At 37.3% G+C, this 23,803-nt stretch overlaps 2 protein-coding genes across 12 annotated transcripts in view; one reads left to right on the top strand and one right to left on the bottom strand.

The window, feature by feature from the left end:
- The window catches only part of LOC147838831 (odorant receptor 131-2-like), a 1,093,102-nt gene that overhangs the window by 637,364 nt on the left and 431,935 nt on the right, over positions 1–23,803 (top strand). The window lies entirely within an intron of this gene.
- The window catches only part of gria4b (glutamate receptor, ionotropic, AMPA 4b), a 201,234-nt gene that overhangs the window by 66,676 nt on the left and 110,755 nt on the right, over positions 1–23,803 (bottom strand). For all 10 annotated transcript variants that reach the window (XR_015519488.1, XR_015519489.1, XR_015519490.1 and 7 more), the window contains 4 exon segments: positions 20,652–20,891; positions 3,136–3,320; positions 2,279–2,332; positions 1,664–1,822 (listed from right to left, as the gene is read on the bottom strand). Coding sequence is in view for 7 of the 10 variants with exons in the window: in NM_212752.2 (NP_997917.2) it covers positions 1,664–1,822; positions 2,279–2,332; positions 3,136–3,320; positions 20,652–20,891 (638 nt within the window). In the remaining 3 variants the exon portion in view is untranslated.

Genomic DNA, 23,803 nt, shown 5'->3' with positions numbered 1-23,803 from the left:
GCGCTTAGCCAAAACACGTTACCTGAGAACAAGTAATAGATTCCAATGTCCAATGAATATGTCGTTAAATAAAGACAACAAGATGAAAGAAATATTCCGTTTAATAAATATAGTGAGGTTAGATCCAGCGGGAGATGCTTGATGAGAAGTCCGACTAGCACAGCTCTCATCTGGGTAGATTGGCTACAGCGCTTGCCTGAGAGTGTGTGTGTGTGGTCACGTGATGTGCATTTTGGTGTGGACGGAGAGCAGTTCAGAAACGCTGGGTGAAACGCGAGTGTGGACGCGGATCGTTTTCATTCTAAAACGCCGTTTTAAAACTAAAACGCACTAGTGTAAACGGGGCCTAAGACTAGGAGTATCCTGCAAGTGCACAGAGACTCCCAAATGCCCGCAAATGAATGATAATTTCTTGCAAACCGGTCGTTAAATACATTGAACACCCCTCCCGCCCCTACTCAGATATGTCGCTCACTCCACCCCTGACACCCCTCAACAGGCCTGACACAGACACACACACAGACAGACACACACAACCCGCTGCAGACGTTTTGGCCCCAACGGCCTTCCATACTGGAGCGACTCCCCTCATATTCAACACGCATGATCACGTTCATCAAATTTGCTAAGCGTCCTAAACTAAGCGTCCTAAATTACATTATTTCACCAGGATTCTGACACAACAACGTGAAGCATACGCTTTCGTTGCGTTTAATGAGGAAACACGCTAAACTTGGAGGGCGCATACTGAAAGGCAGAGTAATGCCCTGTCTTTGACAGCTCGCGACTTCACCAGACGTTCTGAGTACATTTACATAAGACACCAATACTCCGATTTTAATATGATTAAGATAATACTCTTTTTAAAATTCTACCGTGAAGCCTTAAAAGGAACCTTACCTTAAAGGAACACCGAGTCACGAAATGCGGAGGATTTTCTTTCTGTTCGCCATGCAGTCTCAACTTACAACAGAAGTCGAAAGTTAAAAATGAAACACCCGAAATTGCATGAAACTCTGGATAACTTGTGATGCAACTAATTGTTTTATACTGGAACTTGCCTTCAAAAAGTGCTTTCCTTGGTCTTATCCACATTTATTGCATGTTGAACACACGTCCACCACAACAGGAAGTAAAAAAAACCTGAACTGCGTTAATTGCGTTAATTTTTTTTAACGGGTTAATTATTTAAAATTAATCGCATGCGTTAACGCGTTAATTTTGACAGCGCTAATATATATATATACATACAGTATATATATATATTATATATATATATATACCCTTTTCCATCTATTTTTCTCTTTCATTCCTTTCATCCCCTCATCCTCTACTGCTTTCTATGTTTCCATCCATTAACTAACCCAACCACTTATCAATCCATTCTTCAATTCTTTCATTTTTTTCTTTCTTTTTCTTTCTTTCTTTCTTTCTTTCTTTCTTTCTTACTTACTTACTTACTTACTTACTTACTTACTTCCATCCATACTTTCTGCATAGTTTAAACACATTTATAAAGCCAGTGGGTGTGATCAACAGTCTTGTTGTAATTTGCAAGTTTTCTCAATGTGGCTGGAGGGACTCAAGTAGGACGCTTATGCATTTATGCTAATATATCAGGCTTCAAAGCGGTTGTGCGCTGGACCAAGCCATGCAACGTTACCTTGGGAGGTGCGTCAGAGCCGGGGTACTCGCGCTGGTCCAGCTTGTTCCAGCGCTGCATGAGTTTAATAACCATGGGATTGCTGAAGTCCACCAGCTGAAAGCCTGTCACATTGGCTCCCCCATGCATGAAACGCTCCAGATTGATGTCCTTAAAACCCTGCCAGAGCAAAGAAGGGGAAAGAGTAAGAAATACAGCGAGAGGGAGAGAGATTATTAAAACGTCGTCGGCAATGCAGCGCTATGATAAGAGAAATTCCACAAACATTCATATCCAGCTTGCCTCTCTGAGCCAATTCTGTGCACAGCCAGAGAGCAGGGAGAGAGAGCACGCTCTGCAGCTCCCAGCATCATTAAAACACTGTCACCAGCGCTCACACTGGAATACGAATTAGTCTCTCAAATTGACGTATCTTGCTTAAAGAAAAGCGAGGATTAAGAAAGAAAAAGAACGAGGGAGGGCAGGAAACAGAGAGGACAAGACAACTAAAGAGATGGAAAGAGAGAGAGAGACCAGTGGAGAGGAATGTGTCGAAAGGAAGAGATAAAACAGCATATGAAAGGAGGACAAGCTGACAGGGAAAATAAGGCGATAAAGGAATACAATTTAGCTCACCAAATTTGCCATGATGTAATGGTAGCCTTTGACATGCTTGCCGACACTCACAATCTGCAGAGATAAACCAGACATTGCAGTGAGGGTAAATCCTAAAAGCAAATACAGTTGTCGGCATTCACCCAGCATATGAATCTACAGCAGAGCTGTAAGCCGTAGGGAAAGCAAAATTCTGCTGTTATTAATTATTTCTATTCAAACAAGCTGCCTTTTCCCATACTGCTCTGTAAATTGAGGAATATTAAAGCAAACAGCGGCTAGAATACATCTTAAAACTGCTTTGACAGCTATAAAATGTTGTAAAAAGAAATATCAAGGGATCAGTTTGCAGGGAATAAAGAAATATGCCTGTCTAATGTGTCATTTCAGGAAATCTGTTCTTTGTTCCCTCAGGACCTTGTGCTTGTGAATATTTCTTTTTAGTTAAGCATGATGCACTACATTTGGTACAGTGTGCAGACCCTAAAAAACATTTGCAACCAATCTATTTGCAATTCTCTATGATTGTGAATTTCATATGCCATTATGTTAATGTTTAAAGAGACCGCTTACCCAAAAACATCATCCTTCACACTTATTTTGTTCCAAACCTGCATACATGTTTTTGCTTTTTCTTAACACAATGTAATATATTTAGAAAAATGGCTGGTTCAACTTGCAAACTATTAAATAATAACAATAATAAAATAATGATAATTTTATTACAATATATACACTTTATAACATAGCATAATGTATACTATACATGTTACTACTACTACTACATGGTTCTATGCATTTTACTTTTCTTAATTGGATTAAAGTGATTTTTTTTTTTAAAAATGCATGTGTCAAGCACTTTTTTAAGCCTATCTCACCTGTTCCAGCATGTTGTTCAGTCTCTCTGCCTCCAGGTCTATGACAAACGTCTTTTCCTGCCTTCGGTCCAGGTCTTCCAGAAGTTGCCGGTAACTGGCATCATTAAAGTTCTCCACACATATGGCGCTGACCTGCCAACCATTCTGGCCTGCCTTTTCCATGATGGCCTGCAGTATGGAATACCCTAAGACAAGAAAAAGGCATCTGATCAGCGTGCGCATCAAACCACCGAAGGCTTGAACCATTGAGCCGTGTCTCTGTTATTCAGAAAGAATGTGATTTGTGGCACTGTCAGTGAGTCATTCCTGCGCCAGTGCGGTACTCTCTCATCTGCAGCAGCAGGCCTGTGAGCCATCACTGATACCAACCTCCCTACCTTTCATTTTAGGCCTCAATCCCCATGAAAGCGTACAGTCCCAGAAGCCCCAACAGTATCCGGAAAAAAACAAAAACACCCTCTAATTTTCAGTTGCATCCCTAAAATAGAAGGCGTCATCGTGCAGTGATAAAAAGAGAAGAAGCTGTTTTTTGTCACATTCTCCAAGGTGTGATTGAGGCTCTATTACAGCTCTTGTGATTCCTGCTATTGGCCTCAGTGCTGCTTGTACTAATCAGGCAGGGCTGGTGTTGGATATGTTAATCTAGCTGTTTGAAATAGGCACTTGGAGCCTCTGAGGCCCACTTGACTCCAAGATGAGCAGATGTCCCTGCAAAACGGACCCTTATGGTCACAATCAGAATTTGGCAACGCAGCTCTCTCGGCTCCACTATTTAATGGATTAACCTGTGCTTGATCTGGCAACCCTGTTGCTCAATCGGGTGCCGTGTCTGTTCGCTATTAGTTTATATACTAAATAGCCAAACGGGGAGGTTTTTATGCTAGTATATGGATCTGTTATACACTTACCGGCCAATTTATTATGTACACCTTACCAGTACTGGGTTGGACCCATTTTGCCTTCAGAACTGCCTTATTCCTTCGTGGCATAGATTCAACAATGTACTGGAAATATTCCTCAGAACTTTTGGTCCATATTGACATGATAGCATCAAGCAGTTGCTGCAGATTTGTCGGCTGCATATCTATAATGCGAATCTCCCATTCCACCACATTTCAGAGGTTCTCATTTGGATTGAGCTTTGGTAACTGTGGAGGCCATTTGAGTACAATGAACCACCACCAGCCTGAACCGTTGATACAAGCCAGGATGGATTTATGCTTTAATTTTGTTGACGTCAAATTCTGACCCTACCAACCGAATGTCACAGCAGAAATCAAGACTCATCAGTCCAGGTAATGTTTTTTCAATCTTCTATTGTCCAATTTTGGTGAGCCTGTGTGAATTGTAGCCTTAGTTTCCTGTTCTTAGCTGAAAGGAGTGGCACCCAGTATGGTCTTCTGCTGCAGTAGCCCTTTTCCCTTAAGGTTTGACATGTTGTGTGTTCAGAGATGCTCTTCTACATACCTCGATTGCAACGAGTGGTTATTTGAGTTGCTGTTGTCTTTCTATCTGCTCGAACCAGTCTGGCCATTCTCCTCTGACCACTGGCATGGCCAAGGCATTTGTGCCCACAGAACTACAGCTTACTGTATATTTTCTCTTTTTCTGACCATTCTCTGTAAACTCTAGAGATGGTAAAACGTGCAAATCCCAGTATATCAGCAGTTTCTGAAATACTCAGACCATCCCGTCGGGCACCAACAACCATGCCACGTTTAAAGTCACTTAAATCACCTTTCTACCCCATTCTGATGCTCATTTTGAACTGCAGCAGATGGTTTTGACCATGTCTACATGCCTACTGTAAATCCATTGAGTTGCTACCTTGTGATTGGCTGATTAGAAATTTGTAAATGAGCAGTTGGACAGGTGTACCTAATAAAGTGAGTCAGCCTAGTAAAGTCAGTGAGTGTAAATTGGAGTGTGTCCAATAAAGAAATAAAATTAACATTTTACTTCTGTAACTGATCTACTTACTGTAGATCCATAACACATTTTCTTAGCAGCCTATTGGTTTTCATTAGCTGCCTTTAGCCAGTTTGTGTTTACAACATGTATCATTGCATCCCTGAATCTGCAAAACGAAACTCATATGGTACATTGAGAATGAAATCACTGAGTGTGTGTAAACTCAAGTGTTTTTACAGTAGCTGTGACAAATCTAAACGTAACTGACTGGCCACAGTGTTCATAAACTCAAGAGAATGCGGGTGATTGCTTTTATTCTCAAAGCTGAAAGAAATCTGATGAAACATGCACAGATCTAAGTGTAAGCCTGCAAACTGTCACTTTTCATTTACGTTCACATTTAACTTCAATCTGGAATTTACACAGGGGCATTTGTTTTGTCCTCTTGAATTTGTGGCATATTTTTGTAAGTCATGGTGTGATCAACCCTGATGTACATGCGTGGAAACTTTTTGAACAATAAGGTAATGCTTTATGAATCTTATGATAAGGGTGTTTTTTCACACCGGATGTAGTAGACCTCTAAAACTAAATTAACTAAATTTTAAACTTTTAAAACTTTAAAAAAGACAGTGGACCCAAAATAAAGCACTTTATAATAGGTACACGATATGAACCATTTATTAAGCATTAGCAAATAGTTAATTCATTATCTGTTAAGAATGAACTCTTCATTAATAGATGTCAGTGAGCAGTTAATAACTGCAGATACAAATGCTGTATTCTTGACTTTAAAGCATATATATAATGTGCTTAATGATTGTATTTTCATATTTGTTAATTATTATTTTTCATTACTAAATTATTATATTATTTACAAACCAGTTATTTGAGAGAAGTTGCTGTTTTTTAAAGACTTTTCAGAATGTATAAGTAAATTATTATTAAGCTATTTATACTAACAGTTAATTTGTATGTTAATAAATGCTTTATAAACAACTTCAGCCAGTTTTGTGACCTATTCTAAAGTGAGGACTTTACATGCTTTATATAACCCCTAATAAATGACAATTAAAGCCTTATAAACAGGTAAAACTGGTTCTTTTCGACTTTGTGCCTTTATTAATCTGGGGTCGCCAAAACGGAATGAACCACTTACTTATCCAGCACATGTTTTACACAGCAGATGCCCTTCCAGCTGCAGCCCATACACACACATACACTACAGACAATTTAGCCTACCCAATTCACCTGTACTGCATGTCTTTGGACAGTGGGGGAAACCGGAGCACCCGGAGGAAACCCATGCGAATGTGGGGAGAACATGCAAACTCTTCACAGAAATGCCAACTGACCCAGCCGAGGCTTAAACAATTGATCTTCTTGCTGTCAGGCGAAAACAATACCTACTGCACCCATGCGTCACCCAAGAAAGAATATAAACAACTTTATTCATTTCTATTCAGTTGAATAAGAATAAATGAATCAGTATCAAATGAGAAATAAATCTTTGCAATCTTAACTAAAATAAAATTACTGTGCTGTTTAAACATCGCATTGAAATGTTGTAAGGCAAGGCAAGTTTATTTATATAGCACATTTCATACACAGTGGCAATTCAAAGTCCTTTACATAAACAAGAATAAAAAAGACAAGTCTAAGAAGAAAAAAAACTAACAATAGAAATTTTTAAAAAGAGATAAAAATTTGTTAAAACAGGTTATAAAAAAATCAAAAAGAGAAAATAACATAATAATGCGATCTGTCGGATGCAGCATAGTGCTCATTCAGTAAAGGTACAGCTAAACAGATGTGTTTTCAGTCTTGATGTAAATGTGCCTAATGTTGGAGCACATCTGATCATTTCTGGAAGCTGATTCCAGCAGCGAGGGGCGATTCACCCTGATCTTGACTGAACTCTTGGAATTTCTAGTTTATTTGAACCTAAAGATCTGAGTGATCTGTTAGGTTTGTATTCAGTGAGCATATCTGTAATGTATTGAAGTCCTAGGCTATTTAGTGATTTATAGACAAGTAATAATACTTTAAAATCTATTCTGAATGTAACTGGGAGCTAGTGTAAAGACCTGAGGACAGATGTGATGTGCTCTGATTTTCTGGTTCTGGTCAGAATCCTGGCTGTAGCATTCTGGATGAGCTGCAACTGTCTGACTGTCTTTTTTTTTTTGAAGGTCAGTGGGGTGACAGTTACAGTAATCCACCCTGCTGCTGATGAAAGCATGAACAAGCTTCTCTAAGTCTTTACTGGAAACAAAGCATCTGATTCTTGCAATGTTTTTATGATGATAGTATGCTGATTTACTGACTGCTTTGACATGACTATTGAAACTCAGATCTGACTCCAGAGTCACACCAAGATTTTTGACCTTATTTTTTTTTTATTTGACCTTTTGACCCTCCAGTTTTCTCTTTGTTTAACTGAAGAAAGTTTTGGCACATCCAGTTGTTAATTTCATCAATGCATTGGCAGAGGGTGTCAATGGGGCTGTAGTCATTAGGCAGTAGGGCTAGGTAGATCTAGTTGTCATCAGCATAGCTGTGGTAGGAGATTTGATTCTTTCTCATTATTTAGCTCAAAATGAGATCATAATATATCATAATTGTATTATAATATATTGTTAAATTAATATATTGTTGTTGCTGTTTCATCCAATTTTATGTTGTATTTTGACACTCCTGTTATTCGGCAATGTTTAAACTTCACACTAATTTTACTTTTTTTAGAAAAGATTGCAAAGACGTATTGTTCATTTAATACTGAGCCGTTATAAAGCATAAATAATCCTCACTTTAGATCAGGTCACAAAACTGGATGAAGTTGAGTGAAAAGGTCACGAAACACCAAAACACATTTTTTGAGATGCTGACATTCATATATGTTTCTCACACTGCTGAAAACCTTATTAGGACACATATATTTCACAAAAAAAGTGAAAATTGGTTGTTTTTGCATTATTTCGAGCAAATTCGTTCTTCTGGTTTGAAAATAAATTTTGAAGCTGCGTCACAGCGATTAGATTCTTGTGTGAATTCCAGCGTGTATACTGGATGTCTGTACCAGTGAGTACAACGTGTTGTCTTTGAGCTTGCAGCATTAATTCAGGAGCAAGACTTGGTTCGAACCAATCAGCGATCTCTATGGTGTATAAGGTGCAACTTAATTAATATGCATGATATAGCTTCGAAGACCTTTTTTTTACCTGTTACAGTGCTGAAACAGCAGAGAGACGACAAGTTGTGTTGCCAACCATATTTAAAACAAGTGGAAGAAGAAGAATTGTTTGGAGACATGTGTCGTCAGTGTTGAGTTTATAAATTAGCTGCAACAAACGTTTTGCTGCCATGAGCGAAGCTGGACTCACATGTGGATTACAGTGCTCTGCTAACACTCGACACAAATATGCTTGTAAGGAACATTTTTTTACCTGAGAGCTTTCGCATCTGAAATGGTGAAATCAGGATTTTCCACTCATCTTCTTTTAAAAATGATTCGGTTCAAGTTTGTGTTGATTGACCTGTCTACGGATTGGTAAGTGTGTGTGTGTGTTCTTTGTGCGGCATCAAACATTCCATTAAAACTAAACGCTTCTATCCGTTCCTCGCATCCAATATCTCGTTTGTCACGGGGGGCATGCATGAAGTGTTCCTGAATGAAAGTGAAAGTGCCTAACTGCAGTTAAAGTCGACAAACCAATATTTTGGCAAGTAATTTGATTACTGACTTAATTTAGTCACTGTCTGTTTCCCCTGCATCTGTTTGTTGTTTTGTTTCTGTGAAAATCAGCATGTGCCTAAACTGAAACTCCCATTTTTATGCAAACCCTTCCCTCTTTCCCTCCCCCGACACTAATACCTACACAGAGCTGGACACACCCACTTTTCTGACTTTTTTCAAACTAGATGTGTGAAAACACCCTGCTGAGACGATAGAGGGTTTAATGGCCCTTTAATAAAGCATTTATTAACATATGAATTAACCATTAGTATATGCCTGAATAATAATAATATATAAATGTTGATTTTGAATGTTGAATATAGTTTACTAATCATTTACTAACTCATTCTGAATAATCATAAAAAAACTCTCAACTACTCTTAAATACAAATAATTTGTAAATATTGTAATACTTAATTTAGTCATGAAAAATTAATCAGTAATAAAGTATGAAGGTACAATCATTAAGCACATTTTAAATGTGGTTTTAAGTCAAGAATACAGAATTTGTATCTGCAGTTATAAACTGCCAACTAACGTCTGTTAATGTAGAGTTAATGTTTAACAAATAATGAACTCACTCTTTGCTAATGCTTAATAGATGATTCATAGTCTGTACCTATTATAAAACTGTTATCACTTACTCCTGTCTTTCTTTTTTCTGTAGAACACAAGATTTTTAAAAAAGTCTACTCAAATCAGTATTTTTTGGACCTCATAAAAAAAGAGAATAAATGAGTCATTGAAACAGATATTAAAGGCAAGCAAGCACTAACCTGTTTGTATCTAGTAATCCAGCATTTAAATCATTCAAGCCACCATCAGACCGCCAGCATTAAACGGTAAATGTTTTATCAGCATCACTGAGTAAAATCCACAACCTTGGTGTTTCTAGCATCATGTTCAAAAACAGCTGAGCTACAGTAACATTATTCATTAAATGCAGTTTGATCGACCACAGTGTTTACCAATGCCCTCATGCTCCCTGGATACATGTAACATAAATAGCCATGAATTAACATATCAAAGCACCATACATTATACCTGAAGTGGACATTTTAACACACCAGCATGTTAAACAAACAGCAATCAGTCAAGTAGGCTGATTACATACACATTCACCAGCGAACCTTCCCAAGCGCACGCACCATACCCGTTCTCCACCCTCAATATCTGCAGACACCTGCAGTATCGACCACTATCTCACAGCCAAAACTCATCTGCCATCCATTTCAAATCTCTGACGCTAATAATTCAAGCCTCCCAATGGAGAATCAAGCTCTGATTAATAGCTGATAAATCTGTAGCTTTGGGTATCATCGCGTTTGTGAATATCTGAGTGTGTGTGTGTTTATGTGTGCGTTTGTGCAGAACCAACAAGAACCCGAATAAGCATTAGCGCTGCCAGCATCCTCCCTTCCCCCTTCATCATCTCCATCCAGCCCAGCAGGGGGAAACAGCCCTGAATATGTGCGTGTGTGTGTATATGTGTGTGTGTGTGTGTGTGTGTGTGTGTGTGTGTTACATACAGACAGAAGAGAGAGACAGAGAGAGAAGGGATGGAGAACAGACCATGAAAACGCAGTGAAGTGCCAACCTCTTACACTAAACCATTCATCATGTCCGCGTCCCACTCAGATTGTATCTGTTCTGAAGCTCTCACAGCAGACTGAGTCTAAAGCAACTCAGCCAATAGTCTAAACAAGGACCATCAGGGCAAAATCTGTGATTTTCAAGCGCTCCAAAAGCACTCACATTGGCCAGCCGAGAGGACATATTATTTGAAAGAGCTCAACGCTGTTTTAGATATTTGTAGCCATGGTTTCAAAAGGGAGGGATGGCAAATTATTTTTTTATTATATTAATAATTATTTTAAAGGGTCACAAAACAACAATGTAGGCAAAAACAGAAATTGTACATTCAGAAACATTTACATGGCAACTGATTCTAGTTTATTGCAGTATTACGTATGCCAGGCAGGTATTTGGCAGTTAGTAAACAGGGACGGGCTGGTGTTGGCTTGGTGCTGGTGTATATCCATCACAGACAATGGCATGTATAATTTGCCATGTGTGCATGATCCGTCTCCATTGTTGGTTGTTATATGAAGTAAATCCACACTACGCTGATGAATCGTTAGCAAAGCACAACAACACTACCACACACTCCCCCATTGTGTGTTTGTTAGTTTTTGTCTTTTATCTTTACCTGCCTAAACATGTACTATGCACAAAATTAATTTTGTTTTCAAAGACTCTCATTTAATGGTGTTTACAATAGAAGCATTTTCCAAAACTTTGACTTTTTTTTTAGATTTGTGCAATTACATTCCCAAAAAAGTTTCCCATTTTTTGCTGAATATGTTGTCATGTGGCAGACCAGTGGCTCAGTGGTTAGCATTGTCGCCTCACAGCAAGAAGGTCGCTGGTTCGAGTTCCGACTGGGCCGTTCGCATTTCTGTGTAGAGTTATCATGTTCTTGCTCGTGTGGTTTTCCTCCGAGTGCTCTGGTTTCACCCACAGTCCAAAGATATGCACTAGGTGAATTGAATAAACGAAATTAGCCATAGTGTGTATGGATGTGAGTGTATGGGTGTTTCACAGTACTGGGTTGCAGTTGAACGGGCATCTGCAGCATAAAACATATGCTGGATAAGTTGCCGGTTCATTTCAACAATGAATAACTTTTCGATTTTCAGATAGATTTGTTCAAAGCTTTTACTGTTTGTGTGGCTGAAAATTGCTCCCACACCTATATTTGAAAGCTCAATAGAAGTTTTACAAAATTTACATTCAGCTTTTCTGTCATTACTTTAACACCTAGTCTTTGAAGTGGTCATTTTAAAGCTTGATAACTGCAATTGACATCAGTGACTTCCAGTTGATGAGCGTTAAATGAATAAAATGAAGCTGGAAAAATACATTAACATAATGGTAAAATAATAACAATATTAAAATGATTTTAGGTAAAATATTATTTTGCATGACTTTAATGGAAAGCATGAAAACAACAACAAATAGTCTTTTGGTTTTATATTTGTTGAAGGTTTTTACTGTTTGTGTGGCTGCTAAGTCCTCCCACTACCATTTTTGATAGCTCGATAGAAGTTTAATTAACTTTTAGCTTTTCTGTTGTTACTTTATAAACCCAGTCTTTGAAGTGGTCATTTTAAAGGTTGTTAGCCATAGTTAACAGGTACAGTCTCATGGCTGCATTTGACTTCAGTCAAGTTGATGAGAGTGATAGGATTAAAATGGAGCTGAACAATACACTAACAATAACCATGAGCATGTCATAACAATGCCTATTGTTATTGTTAATTTAGAGAAAAAATGCATTTTGATAAATAGAAGCTAAAATTTTAAGCAACAAACAAAAATCACTGATATTTCATGACTTCCGATGTCTGGAATAGACCTATCTACCCTATCTACCTTCAAAATAGATAGGGCTGCACAATATATCGTCTCAGCATTGATATTGCAATAGTGGCATCACAGGATGCTTGAGTCTAAATTATAATTGAACAGGAGCCACTGAGCACATGTGATTTGAAGAATCACTGCAGAGTTTAACCACTATAGAATTTAAAACATTTGGGGACAAGAAATTATGATGCTTGGAGGTGTAACAAAAATTAATTGTATTTGATTATTTTTTTACAATTATGACTATACTGCGTCATTTTACATTTGCACTGCAAAAAATGCTTCTCTTAAAAAGATTTTTGTATATCTAAAGGTCTAAATGACAAAAATGTATAAAATGGTTTCAAATAAAACAAATTACCTAATTTTAACTTATTATTTCTGAAAACTTTTTTTTACTTGTTTACAGAATGGTTCTTGACTTAAGAATTTTTATATTTGAAAAAAGTTTTTTTTATTTTTTTATTGTGATCCTTCAATTTCAGGTTGTTCCAATATCGTACAGCTCTAATTCCAGTATTTCTAAGGTCCATGGGAACCCTCTACATTACTTCATGTAGCGTCTTGCGTATCACATCTGTTAATATACATTGTAAGAGAAAACTGGTTCAGTTTGAGCTTTTTTGTTTGAAAATAAGTTTTAAATGTTTAAAACTGACATTATAGGAAGGGACGTGGAAGAAGACGGGACTATTTTGTGAGATGTTGGTCTCATTACTATTCATGAGGCTTTGTGTGTGCTTATCTTATTAGAAGCTGTTTCGTTTTAACCATTCGTGACAGCATGCATTGCTATGACAGATGCGGTAAACTGTGAGATCGCGTGCACTTGTTTTTGCTTTGCAAGAGTTTCTGAGTGGCAGAAATGCTCATCATGCTGTATAATGTAAGTCTCTGACACAAAAGCTATTCATTCAATATGTGAGTTTAACCATATTTGTAAAATGTATAAAGTGGTCTCTTATTTTTTTCCCAAGGCTTTATTTTCGAAGCAGCGTACAAAATGCAATTGGCTTTGCATTTATGTGGATTAAATGACAGCAATCACAGGGTATTTGTGTGTTTGTGTAATGTACAGTGAGCTTACAAAAGCATGTATAATGTACTTTCATTTTGTTGCGTGTAATAGTGAATTGCAGGGTGCATTTGTGAGAAGCTGGGATGCTTTTAACTCCATCGAAGCGAAACAAAACCATCTGAGTCTGAAGATGCTGTTGAAAATGCCCTCTTCTCAGACATTCTCATCAGAACAGTGATGATAACAAACCTCACAAAATAAGCTGTTTCATGACTCTTTAAAAAAACATTCACTCTAAAAGACACTGCATAATAAACATAAAATATAAGGTCCATTTATAACTATATAAGCATAAATTAATTTATAAAAATATTAATACATTTAAGTCATTAAATTATAGTAAATGCATAAATGCACAAAACCACAATACTTTATAATAATAATAATAATAATAATAATAATAATAATAATTATAATTATTATTATTATTCATAATAATATTAGTTATTATTATTATCATAAACAAACTTTGTATAATTCCTTTTATATTAAAACAAAGCAGAATCAATAAAATATTATTATATTGCATTTGTTGTTATTTTATTTGCATAAAATTATATATTTAATACATAAATAATTACATTTATTCATTAAAAAATAAATAATAATAATAATAATCATTTTTCCTTGTTGCTGGTATGTAACACAAGCAAGGTTCCCGTGGCTGTACTCAATATATTTTTAGACAACATAAAGGCATATTACAAATTATAAACACACTTGGTTTTAATACACTGCACGACCACATTAAACAGACTACAAATTTTATTCCAGTTATTATTAATTTACAAATGTATTTATTCATAATTAAGAATAGCAGCAAGACTAGTTGTTTATACTTTATACTATGACAATAAAACTACTACTACTACTACTACTAACAATAATAATAATAATAACGTAGACTAACCATATTCCATACACAACGATGTTCTGTACAGATTAACTTTTAACACCAATCTTTGAATAAATACTTACGGGTCGTAGACAAGCTATACATCTGTGTAATTTTTGTGTCTCACTTTTTTATCCCAGATCACAACAGAGACCCTTCTACCAAATGTTTCTGAAAAAAAATCTGTAAGTTTGCTACGTCCACTCAATGAGGTTGAAAATGAACAGTGGGCAAGATTAAGTTGCAAGTGTCGCTTGGGAGGGGAGACATTTAGAGCAAGGAAAATATGCATTTGAATTTAATTCATGCATAACACAATATTACATTGTTTTTGAAATCAATATCATCACAAATTGTTAAGTAAATTACCTTTTGTTGAATAAATGTTTTGAAATGGCGATATTTAAACATCAGTTGTCAGTGATGATAACTACAGCGCAACTCTCCACAAGAGAGAGCCTGAGAGACGGGCTTCAAATGCTATTTGCCCATCATCTTTGTGCATCAATAATGTTTCTATTCATAAAAGGTCAGTTAAGTTAGCTTTAACTTGCATTCATATAATGTTTTAATATTTTAAATTGTCACGCTATAATAAAACTTAATCTAAAACTTGAATGATTGTAACATGCTTTCATTGTAAACTTTCACAAATCCATATTAAATTTAAGATTAACTTCAAGTTAAACACAATAATAGTATTTTCTGACATAATTTTTTTAATAAGACTTCTGACAATGACCAATTTTGCCAGTGAATTAAAGTTATGCGCCATGTACGGAACACTACTGATCAGAGAATGATCACACAAACATGCTTACATGGCTTTCAATGATGGAGGAGAGGTCGCTTGAATGCGTGGAAGAGCAGAAAGTGTACGGAACACGGTTAGTCTACGTCAATAATAATACAGGTATTTGGTAATTAACAAAAGCAAGGCTCTCAAGACTGTACAGTGCAAAACGTATTAACAATAATTTACTAGAGTTATCTATCAGATGATTCTCAAATTGTTTCATGAGTTCACACTTAGCTGATGATTGATAATAAAGCGTATTTGGCATGCTGTCCCAGGAGAGAGCCCTGAATTCAAACGTTCCTAGAGCCCAGAGCTCTCTCCAGATTAAAGGGTGAGAGGGAAGTTTGAGCTCAGGTAGATCTGGAGAACTCCCTTGCTAATAAATGACACATTATGAATTACTTTGGAAATATACAGCTGACTAGAACTCATCTATAGTGCCAAATTGCTTTGGTCAGTTGGCTTATGTCATGAAAGGAAACCGGGAAACCTGGAGGAAACCCACGCGAGCACAGGGAGAACATGTAAACTCCACATAGAAATGTCAGCTGGCCTGGTAAGGACTTGAACCAGTGACGTTCTTGCTGTGAGGCAACAGTGCTAACTACTGGGCCGTCGTGCTGCGCTGTCTAGAAAGGAAGGAGTAGGGGTGGAAGGAGGGATTCTTCAAAATGAAGATACTGAGGTAAGAAATTCTGTTTGTTTATGGTGAGTTAAGAATTCACTGATTGGTGGATTGTGTATTAACTAACAATGCTGGACCAGCCATGTTCAATAAGCATGCACTCCTCTCGAAATTAGTTCATAAATAGACTACACTTAAATTCTGCTTTTATAAAAAATAAAGTGCTGATGGACTCAAAGTTCAGTCTGTAGTTGAGCCGTCCTGCACCTATGAATTCAACGGCACAGCATGCAATCTCATAGCTTATTACTTAATATAAAACTTTTAAAGTCTCATTTACAGTCTAAGGACTTGAATCTGGATTTACTTCTGATTTTGCTAACATTTAAAAAATATTTGATATAGCCCACCATATGGCAAATTTAGCAAATAAGTGACCATATGGGTTGTGAACAAAAAACTTATGTCTGTGGCAGATGTGACAGAAACTCCCAAGAAATCTGCACATCAGGAACATCCGCGATCTGACAGAGAACAGCACATCTTAAACCTGTACAAGACAGCACTGATGACTTATGCTATTTATAGGATTTTCTGCAATGGGCTCTCAAGAATTAGTCTTAAGTCAGCATAAAGATATTGTGCTCATCTTTCAAAATAAGTTTTGGTGCAACTTCGAGTATTGTCAAAGTCTAACACAGCAGCACAAGATAGAGAAGCAAAAAGAAATGAAAAGGTACTAATAGAGAGAACAGAGCAGAAGCATAATTATGTAAGAAACAGTTGTGTTCTGGCCAGAAAAAAAACAGTATTGTGTACCTGGGAGTTTAAAAACCTTCAGAAGCTTCTCTTTCAAAACATTTACGCCCCATTCACTCGGGCTTCAGCATCAATGCTTGACAAAGGCGTGTGTGAAGTTGGGGCTGACGCGATTATAGCAGCATCAGCCAATGGAATTAATCAGCAATAGGCCACTGTCTGAGCTTGTGTATTTGCATTAGGGTTGTAACAGTATGAATTTTTTACGGTATGATAATCGTCTAAAACAATACCACGGTTTAACGGTTTCGCGGTATACGGTATGTTACAAATGTTACAAAATAATAGAACAGTGAAGCAAATTTGACTTTTTCCAAATAATATATTTTCAGTTACTATAAACAACACCACTTACAATGAACAAATAAAAAATAAGAAAATAATAAATAATGTGTCAAAGTCCAAATAAAGTCCAAATAAACATGGTGCAGTCTACAATGCAGACAAACAGCTGCACCTTCATTTGTGTCTTTTGAAAACAGCAAGAGCAGCAGTTCGTCTTTGCTGTGTCACTGTTTTGTCATGTTTCTGTGCTGCTGTGCATGCAAAAGTACTTAGTATGAGAATTATTTCATGCAAAACTTTTTTTTTTGCGTTTTATTTAGCCGCGCATAAATGTACAGCCTATCTCTCATTCCGTGTTGTTCAAAAAGCTTGTTGTTGGTTCACAAACAAAAGCGAAACCTATGCTTATTGGTTGTGATACAGCGAGTTTGAACCAATCTGGGCATGGAGGAGGGACAATGCATCAATGTATCATGTCTGGTTTGTCCGGAGACACAGTGACGAGCGTTTCTTTGTCAAATCAGCGTTGTCAAATTTTGATGACGTAACCGCACTGATTCCGGAGCCTCTGAAAGTCCGCGAATGGTATGTGATACAGCACCGGAAAGCTGAGATTCTCTTCTTTATGCCAATCTTTGAATTGTATGAATCGGATCAGCGGATCAAAAGTTATTAAACATTTAAGAGCAATACTTATTTTTAGCCGCGGGCGGCTGTCTCGATCTTTAAGGGTTAAAACCGTTGATATGCAATTGTTCATGGTATGATAATCGTGCACGTTCAAATCGTGGTAGACCGTCATACCGGTATATTGTTACAACCCTAATTTGCATACAGCAATCTGACGCTTCCGGCACTTGAAAAGTTGAGCAAGTCCCAACTTCTGCAGCGACCACTGAAGCGGCGCCGATGGATCCACAATGCAGTTCGGCAACACCTGACATCACCCATTCAAAGTCAATGGGAAGCGTTGAAGCTGACGCCCTGTGTGAATGGGGCATTACTGGAAATCAAAACAGAGTGGCCATCATTTCTGGTCACCTGACTCCATGAGATGAACATTTGAGAAGTAGTTATATTGATTTAGGTTATAAATGCTCCTCAAAGCAGTCTTCCACACATTCTTCAAAGCCTTAAAGTAAGTATATTACTTTAATTCTTTGTTGGAAAAGGGAACAAAATGATTCACATGACTCGTGCACTGTATTCCAAGTCTTATGAAGTCATATGCCAGCTTTTTTGTGAGCTTTTTTGTGAGGACAAACATTATTTGTTATTCTTTGAAAATCTGAAAAGGAAAAAACTTAACCCAAAAATGAAAATCCTACCATGAAGTCACAGTATGTACAGGTACAGGTATTTTAAAATGTGCATTTTAACTAAGGGGTCCATACTGATTTCTTAAATGTACAAATGTACACTATAAGCACATAAGAATTTCAAGAAGTAAACCTTTGTTCTTCATAGAGACTATTATATGGCCTTTAGATACATGGATGCTTTGATATTTTGAAAAGTGACAGCTTTTGTTCCTTTATTTCTGAGAGTGTATGATTAACTTGTAGATGTTTTAATTTTAAATCAATAACAAAGACAGAGCTTGATGATCCAGTAAAGAAGCACAGGTCTATCATCTGCCATCATGAATGGATTATTTAAATTCACATTATTTAATTTTAATGTAATAAAATGACTGGAAGAAACACAATGTTAACTGATAAATTGTTACTCATACGCAGGTCATTTTATCTGTCAAGTTAAATTATTGTAACAGTTTTACGTGAATGAAGTTATCATAAAAATAAATTTTACTGCAGTGAATGTAATGTCGTAACATTGCTGTCTAGGTGCCTGGCATGAGGCAATAGTTGTACAGTACAAAGCAGTTAGCTATAACTGTAATTAAAATATCATAAAAAGGTAATGTAACACAGTTGCTCAGCTGTCTAATAAAACACACGCAAGATCTCACATTCTTTTATTTCATAACTCCTCTTGTGCTTAAATCTTCCTGAGCCACTAGTATAATTTAGTGGACTGCTACACAATAAAACTATTATTGTCAGGCAAAACCCTTGATTGTACCAAAGATGAACAAATGTCCTACAGGTTTTATGAGGTTAAAGGGCTAGTTCACCCAAAATTAGTTAGCTGGCTAGCTCTTTGCAACTTTCACTTGGTCGCCCACTGAAGCTAAGCAGGGCTGCGCCCAGACAGTACCTGGATGGGAGACCAGACGGGAAAGCTAGGTTGTTGCCAGAAATGGTGTTTGTGAGACCAGCAGGGGGCACTCAACCTGTGGTTGGTGTGGGTGCTTATGCCCTAGAATATTGATGGGGACTCTTTACTGCTCATTGAGTGCTGTCTTTCGAATGAACCGAGGTCTTGACTCTTTGTAAAAATCCCAGGATGTCCTTCGAAAAGAGTAGGGGTTTAACACTGGCATCCTGGTCAAATTTGTCCACTGGCCTTATGTCCATCATGGCCTCCTAACCATCCACATATCATAATTGGCCTCTCCACCAATCAGCAGGAGAGTGGTGCATGGTCAGGCGCAATATGGCTGCCGTCCCGTCATCCAGGTGGATGCTGCACACTTGTGGTGGATCAGGAGATTTCCCCCAAAACAGTGTAAAGCGCTTTGAATGTCCAGAAAATCTCTCTCTCTATATACTTGTAAGGAATTATTACAATTATTATAAAAATGTTTTTTTCTGCCATAATTTACTCGGCCATGATTTGTCTGAAACCAATTTGCATTTTTTTTTTATTGAACACAAACCAAGATCTACTGTTTAAAACAAGAATGTTTTAATCTGGTAACCATCATCATTCATATACTGTTGGCAAATCAAATACTTTGGACATCCATTACTAGAGGTTACCATCATTCTTTAATATTTCCTTCTTTTGTGTTTAACAGTACAATAAACGTGGTTTGGAACAGGTCAATGGTGAGTAAACAATTCTTTTGTTAGGGGGTGAACTATCCATTTAAATGGCAGAGTTTTGAGTTAATTCTCCCTTTAAACAGTTTTTTTTTTTGAAGTTTCAAACAAATCAATGACAAATCAGACCAACTCTGAAATGAAAAAGAACAGATCATTCCCTAGATTTAAATTATCAGTAAATAAGGCTTTACATGTTTGTTAATCAAATTGCACAATAAATGGAGTAAGTGATTCTGAACTGTCTGAAGGAGCCTATAATAATTGAAGGATTTGCAAATGCAAAGCTACTTTACATGCAATCAGGGCAATTGTAGCATGTTTTATAATGTATAGGTTGTGTTTCAGTTATGCCCCACATCAACACTATAATGACTACTACTTTAACCTGTGAAAATTAAGAACGCATTTTAAATTGGAAACGATTGTTTCTTTTCAGTACAGACTGGCTGAAACGCAAACTATCCACAATTACTCTTTGACTGGTCTTCTGAAGAATTAAATATCATTCCCTGATTCGTCATGTCACTCTCATATAACCATTACACAACTGGTAGATGGCAAGAACTGATGCAGGCAAACATTGCACATGCCCACTGAGCATGAATGGTCACATATCATAAGTTTTAGTATATATAGTGGGAAAATTTTTCTAAAACACAGTAAAAATGCCAATACATATGGACAATGAGTGTTTTCACACTAAAGTGAAAACTTAAGTCCTTATCTGCCATTATATAAATAACCAAGGACCACATATTCAGCTAAAAAATCTTCTTCAATGCTCTACTGAAGAAGGAAAGAAATACATCTAAATGTTGGATGATTTGAGGATGAGTACATTAACAGGAAATGTTAATTTTTGGGTGATCTATCCCTTTAATATTCAAAGCCAGTATGCATACCTGTTAATCATTTTCACGGGCATTTCTCTGATCTACCCAGCAAAGTGAACTGTGCATTATTATGAGTGGGTGTTTAATTGTCTTACCCCTGTCGGTGTCGTAGAGAAAGACAAAGCGATTCCAGTCATAGTGGTCCAGCAGGCTGAGCAGGGCCCCTCGTATGGAGGGCCGCAGCTGTAAGACGAACTGGCTCTCGCCCTCGGTGGGGAAACTGGGTGTGATGAGGGAGATGTGCAGCGCGCCGCAGAATGATGTTAGCGTGTGAACCGACCTCTTGTCGTACAGGCCGAAAATGGCGAAGACGCCCCGTGAGTACTGGGAACAGACTGCAAAGCACAACAACAAAGAGGAAGAGAGAGTTAGATGCTTAAAACATTAATTACATAATTCCTGAGGGAGCGCTGAACATTTACTTCACTTTAGAGCATTAGGACCTAGCTTACGTTAGTGATCCTGTGTAGGGCTTTTCCGTAGGTGTTTGAAACATTAATGAAACAGCCTGGGAGACCCATCCACCACCTGAACAAGCGCATATATTTTCTACATGGATTCGATTACCAGTTCAGCTCATTTCTGCACCGTAGTACAAAATGTTACACAAGAACGAGTCATTTCAAAAACACAAAATACAAAAGGTATTGTTTAACACAAGTAGGGCTATAATAACTGAATAAAGTGATTTGTTGGCTTTCTGTTTCTTCTCCTTCAGAGGGAGATTCTAAGCTGGTACAAACAATTGTGATGTGTTACCTTTTATGTTTAAGATTAGTAGATCAATATTTAGTATATACACTCATCGGCCACTTTATTAGGTACACCTTTAATCAGTCAATCACATGGCAGCAACTCAATACATTAAGACTATTTGCTGGAGTTCAATTCGAGCCTCAGAATGGGGAAGTAAGGTGATTTCAGTGACTTTGAACGTGGCATGGTTGTTGGTACCAGACAGGCTGGTCTGAGTATTTCAGAAACTGCTAATATACTGGGATTTTCACGCACAACCATCCCTAGGGTTTATAGAGAACCAAAAAAAGAGAAAATATCTACCGAGCAGCAGTTCTGTGGGTATAAATGCCTTGTTCAAGCCAGAGGTCAGAGGAGAATGGCCAGACTGGTTTGAGCTGATAGAAAGGCAACGGTAACTCAAATAACCACTCGTGATTCTCATTACAACAGAGGTATGCAGAAAAGCATCTCTGAACACACAACAAGCCGAACCTTGAGGCCCCTCCTGTCAGCTAAGAACAGGAAACTAAGGCTACAATTCACACAAGCTCATCTAAAACGGACAATAGAAGATTGGAAAAACGTTGCCCAAGTCTCAATTTCAGCTGCGGCATTCAGATGGCAGTCAGAATTTAGCGTCAACAACATGAAAGCATGGATTCATCCTGCTTTGTATAAACGGTTCAGTCTGATTGTGGTGTAATGTTGTGGGGCATACTTTCTTGGCACACTTTGGGCCCATTAGCACTAATTGAACATCATATCAACGCCACAGCCTAGCTGAATATTGTTGCTGACCACGTCCATCCCTTTATGACCACAGTGTTCCCATCTTCAGATGGCTACTTCCAGCAGGATAACGCACCATGTCATAATGTGTGAATCATCTCAGACTGGTTTCTTGAACATGACAATGAGTTCACTGTACTCAAATGGCCTCCACAATCACCAGAGCTCAATCTAATAGAGCACCATTGGGATGTGGAGGAACAAGAGATTTGGATCATGGATGTGCAGCCAACAAATCTGCAGCAACTGCCTGATGCCATCATGACAATATGGAAAAAAATCTCTAAGGAATATTTACAGTACCTTGTTCAATCTATGTCTAAGGATTGAGGCAGTTCTGAAGGCAAAATGGGGTTCAACCCGGTACTAGTAAGGTGTACCTAATAAAATGGCCGGAGAGTGTATATTTTCATTTAGAGATTCAAGATTATGTTTTACAGGATAATTAAGCTACCACTGTATATTATCAGATATAAAATATAGCTTATCTCTAAATGTTGCTGTTGGTCAATAGCCTATGGAGCTTTGGAAAAACTGACCATTTGGAAATTCTTATTTTGTCTAAATTGACATTTTCCAGTTATCTTTTTGAGTAAAACAATATTTAAATTTTGTTTTGCAAACTACTGATGACATTTCTTCTAAAATTAAAATCAAAATAATATTTGTAAAGCATAAAAAAGTGGTCAGAAAAGTTATATCAATTTTAAAACAACACATTAACAATGTGTTTACATTCAGAAGAGTTAAGAAGTCAGTGTTTCTTTGAATAACCCTGATGTACAGTCATAACAAATGAACATTTGGAAATTTGTCCATTTTCTGAAAGAAAGAAAATGTTTGAAATTATAACAACATTTTACTTGAAATTTGGAAAAAATATTCTCAAACCTTTATAGAATAAAACAAATACTGACATTTCATTCAAACATATACCTTTAAGTTAAGTAAATCAAGAGAAACGTATTATTTTCAATTGGCGGAATGAAATACAGTATATTCATGATATAGAAATACATTGCCCCTTTGATTTAACATTGAAAACGCTACGGGGTGCTTGCTGTCCAAATGTGCTTTTCAAAAAACACAGCAAAAGCAAATGGAAAATTGGATCAGTTCTGTGGACTTGCTCATTATTGAGTCAGAGCCGCAGCAGTGAGTGCCAGCGGTTTCCAATACACACTTTCTATGCAGTATGATAATGAGCTTCACGCTGCTTCTCCCTGTGTTTCTGCAATTCGGAGAAACTTCAGTGACTGCCGAGGAAAAAACGTCTGATCCACTGCCTCCATCTGAACAGAGTAGTTAAGCAGACCCGTCTCTAACAATGTCTCTCATGTCTGACAGTCCTGCAGTTATTGTCAGTTTTCCCCTTTTCATATTTCTTTCTTGCAGCAAGTCCGACTTTGAAGCTTTAACTGTGTTACGCTAATGGAAAATCCTCCTGGCTTTGATGATTTTCATTTTCTCTATCTTTTCCAAAAAAGACATGTCAAAACGAACAACGTGCATTGTTCTCTAACTGCTTTTTTTCTGTCATTGTAAACAAGACGCTCATTTAATCGATGGTATCATAATTACATATCGCTAAACGCACCGCAACTGAAGGGTTTTGTGGTAGTTGGTTATTTTAGTATGATTCTGATTGACACTAACATGTGTGTGAGTGTAATTGTGGATTATTAGTGGGATCTTATTGTGCTGTAAGTATAGGCTCTTT

This window comes from Danio rerio, chromosome 21 (assembly GCF_052040795.2).
Source record: "Danio rerio strain M-AB ecotype USA chromosome 21, GRCz13ab, whole genome shotgun sequence".
Lineage (NCBI taxonomy): Eukaryota > Metazoa > Chordata > Actinopteri > Cypriniformes > Danionidae > Danio > Danio rerio.
The sequence above is the reverse complement of the archived record's forward strand: the minus strand, read 5'-3'. Positions and strand labels throughout refer to the sequence as shown.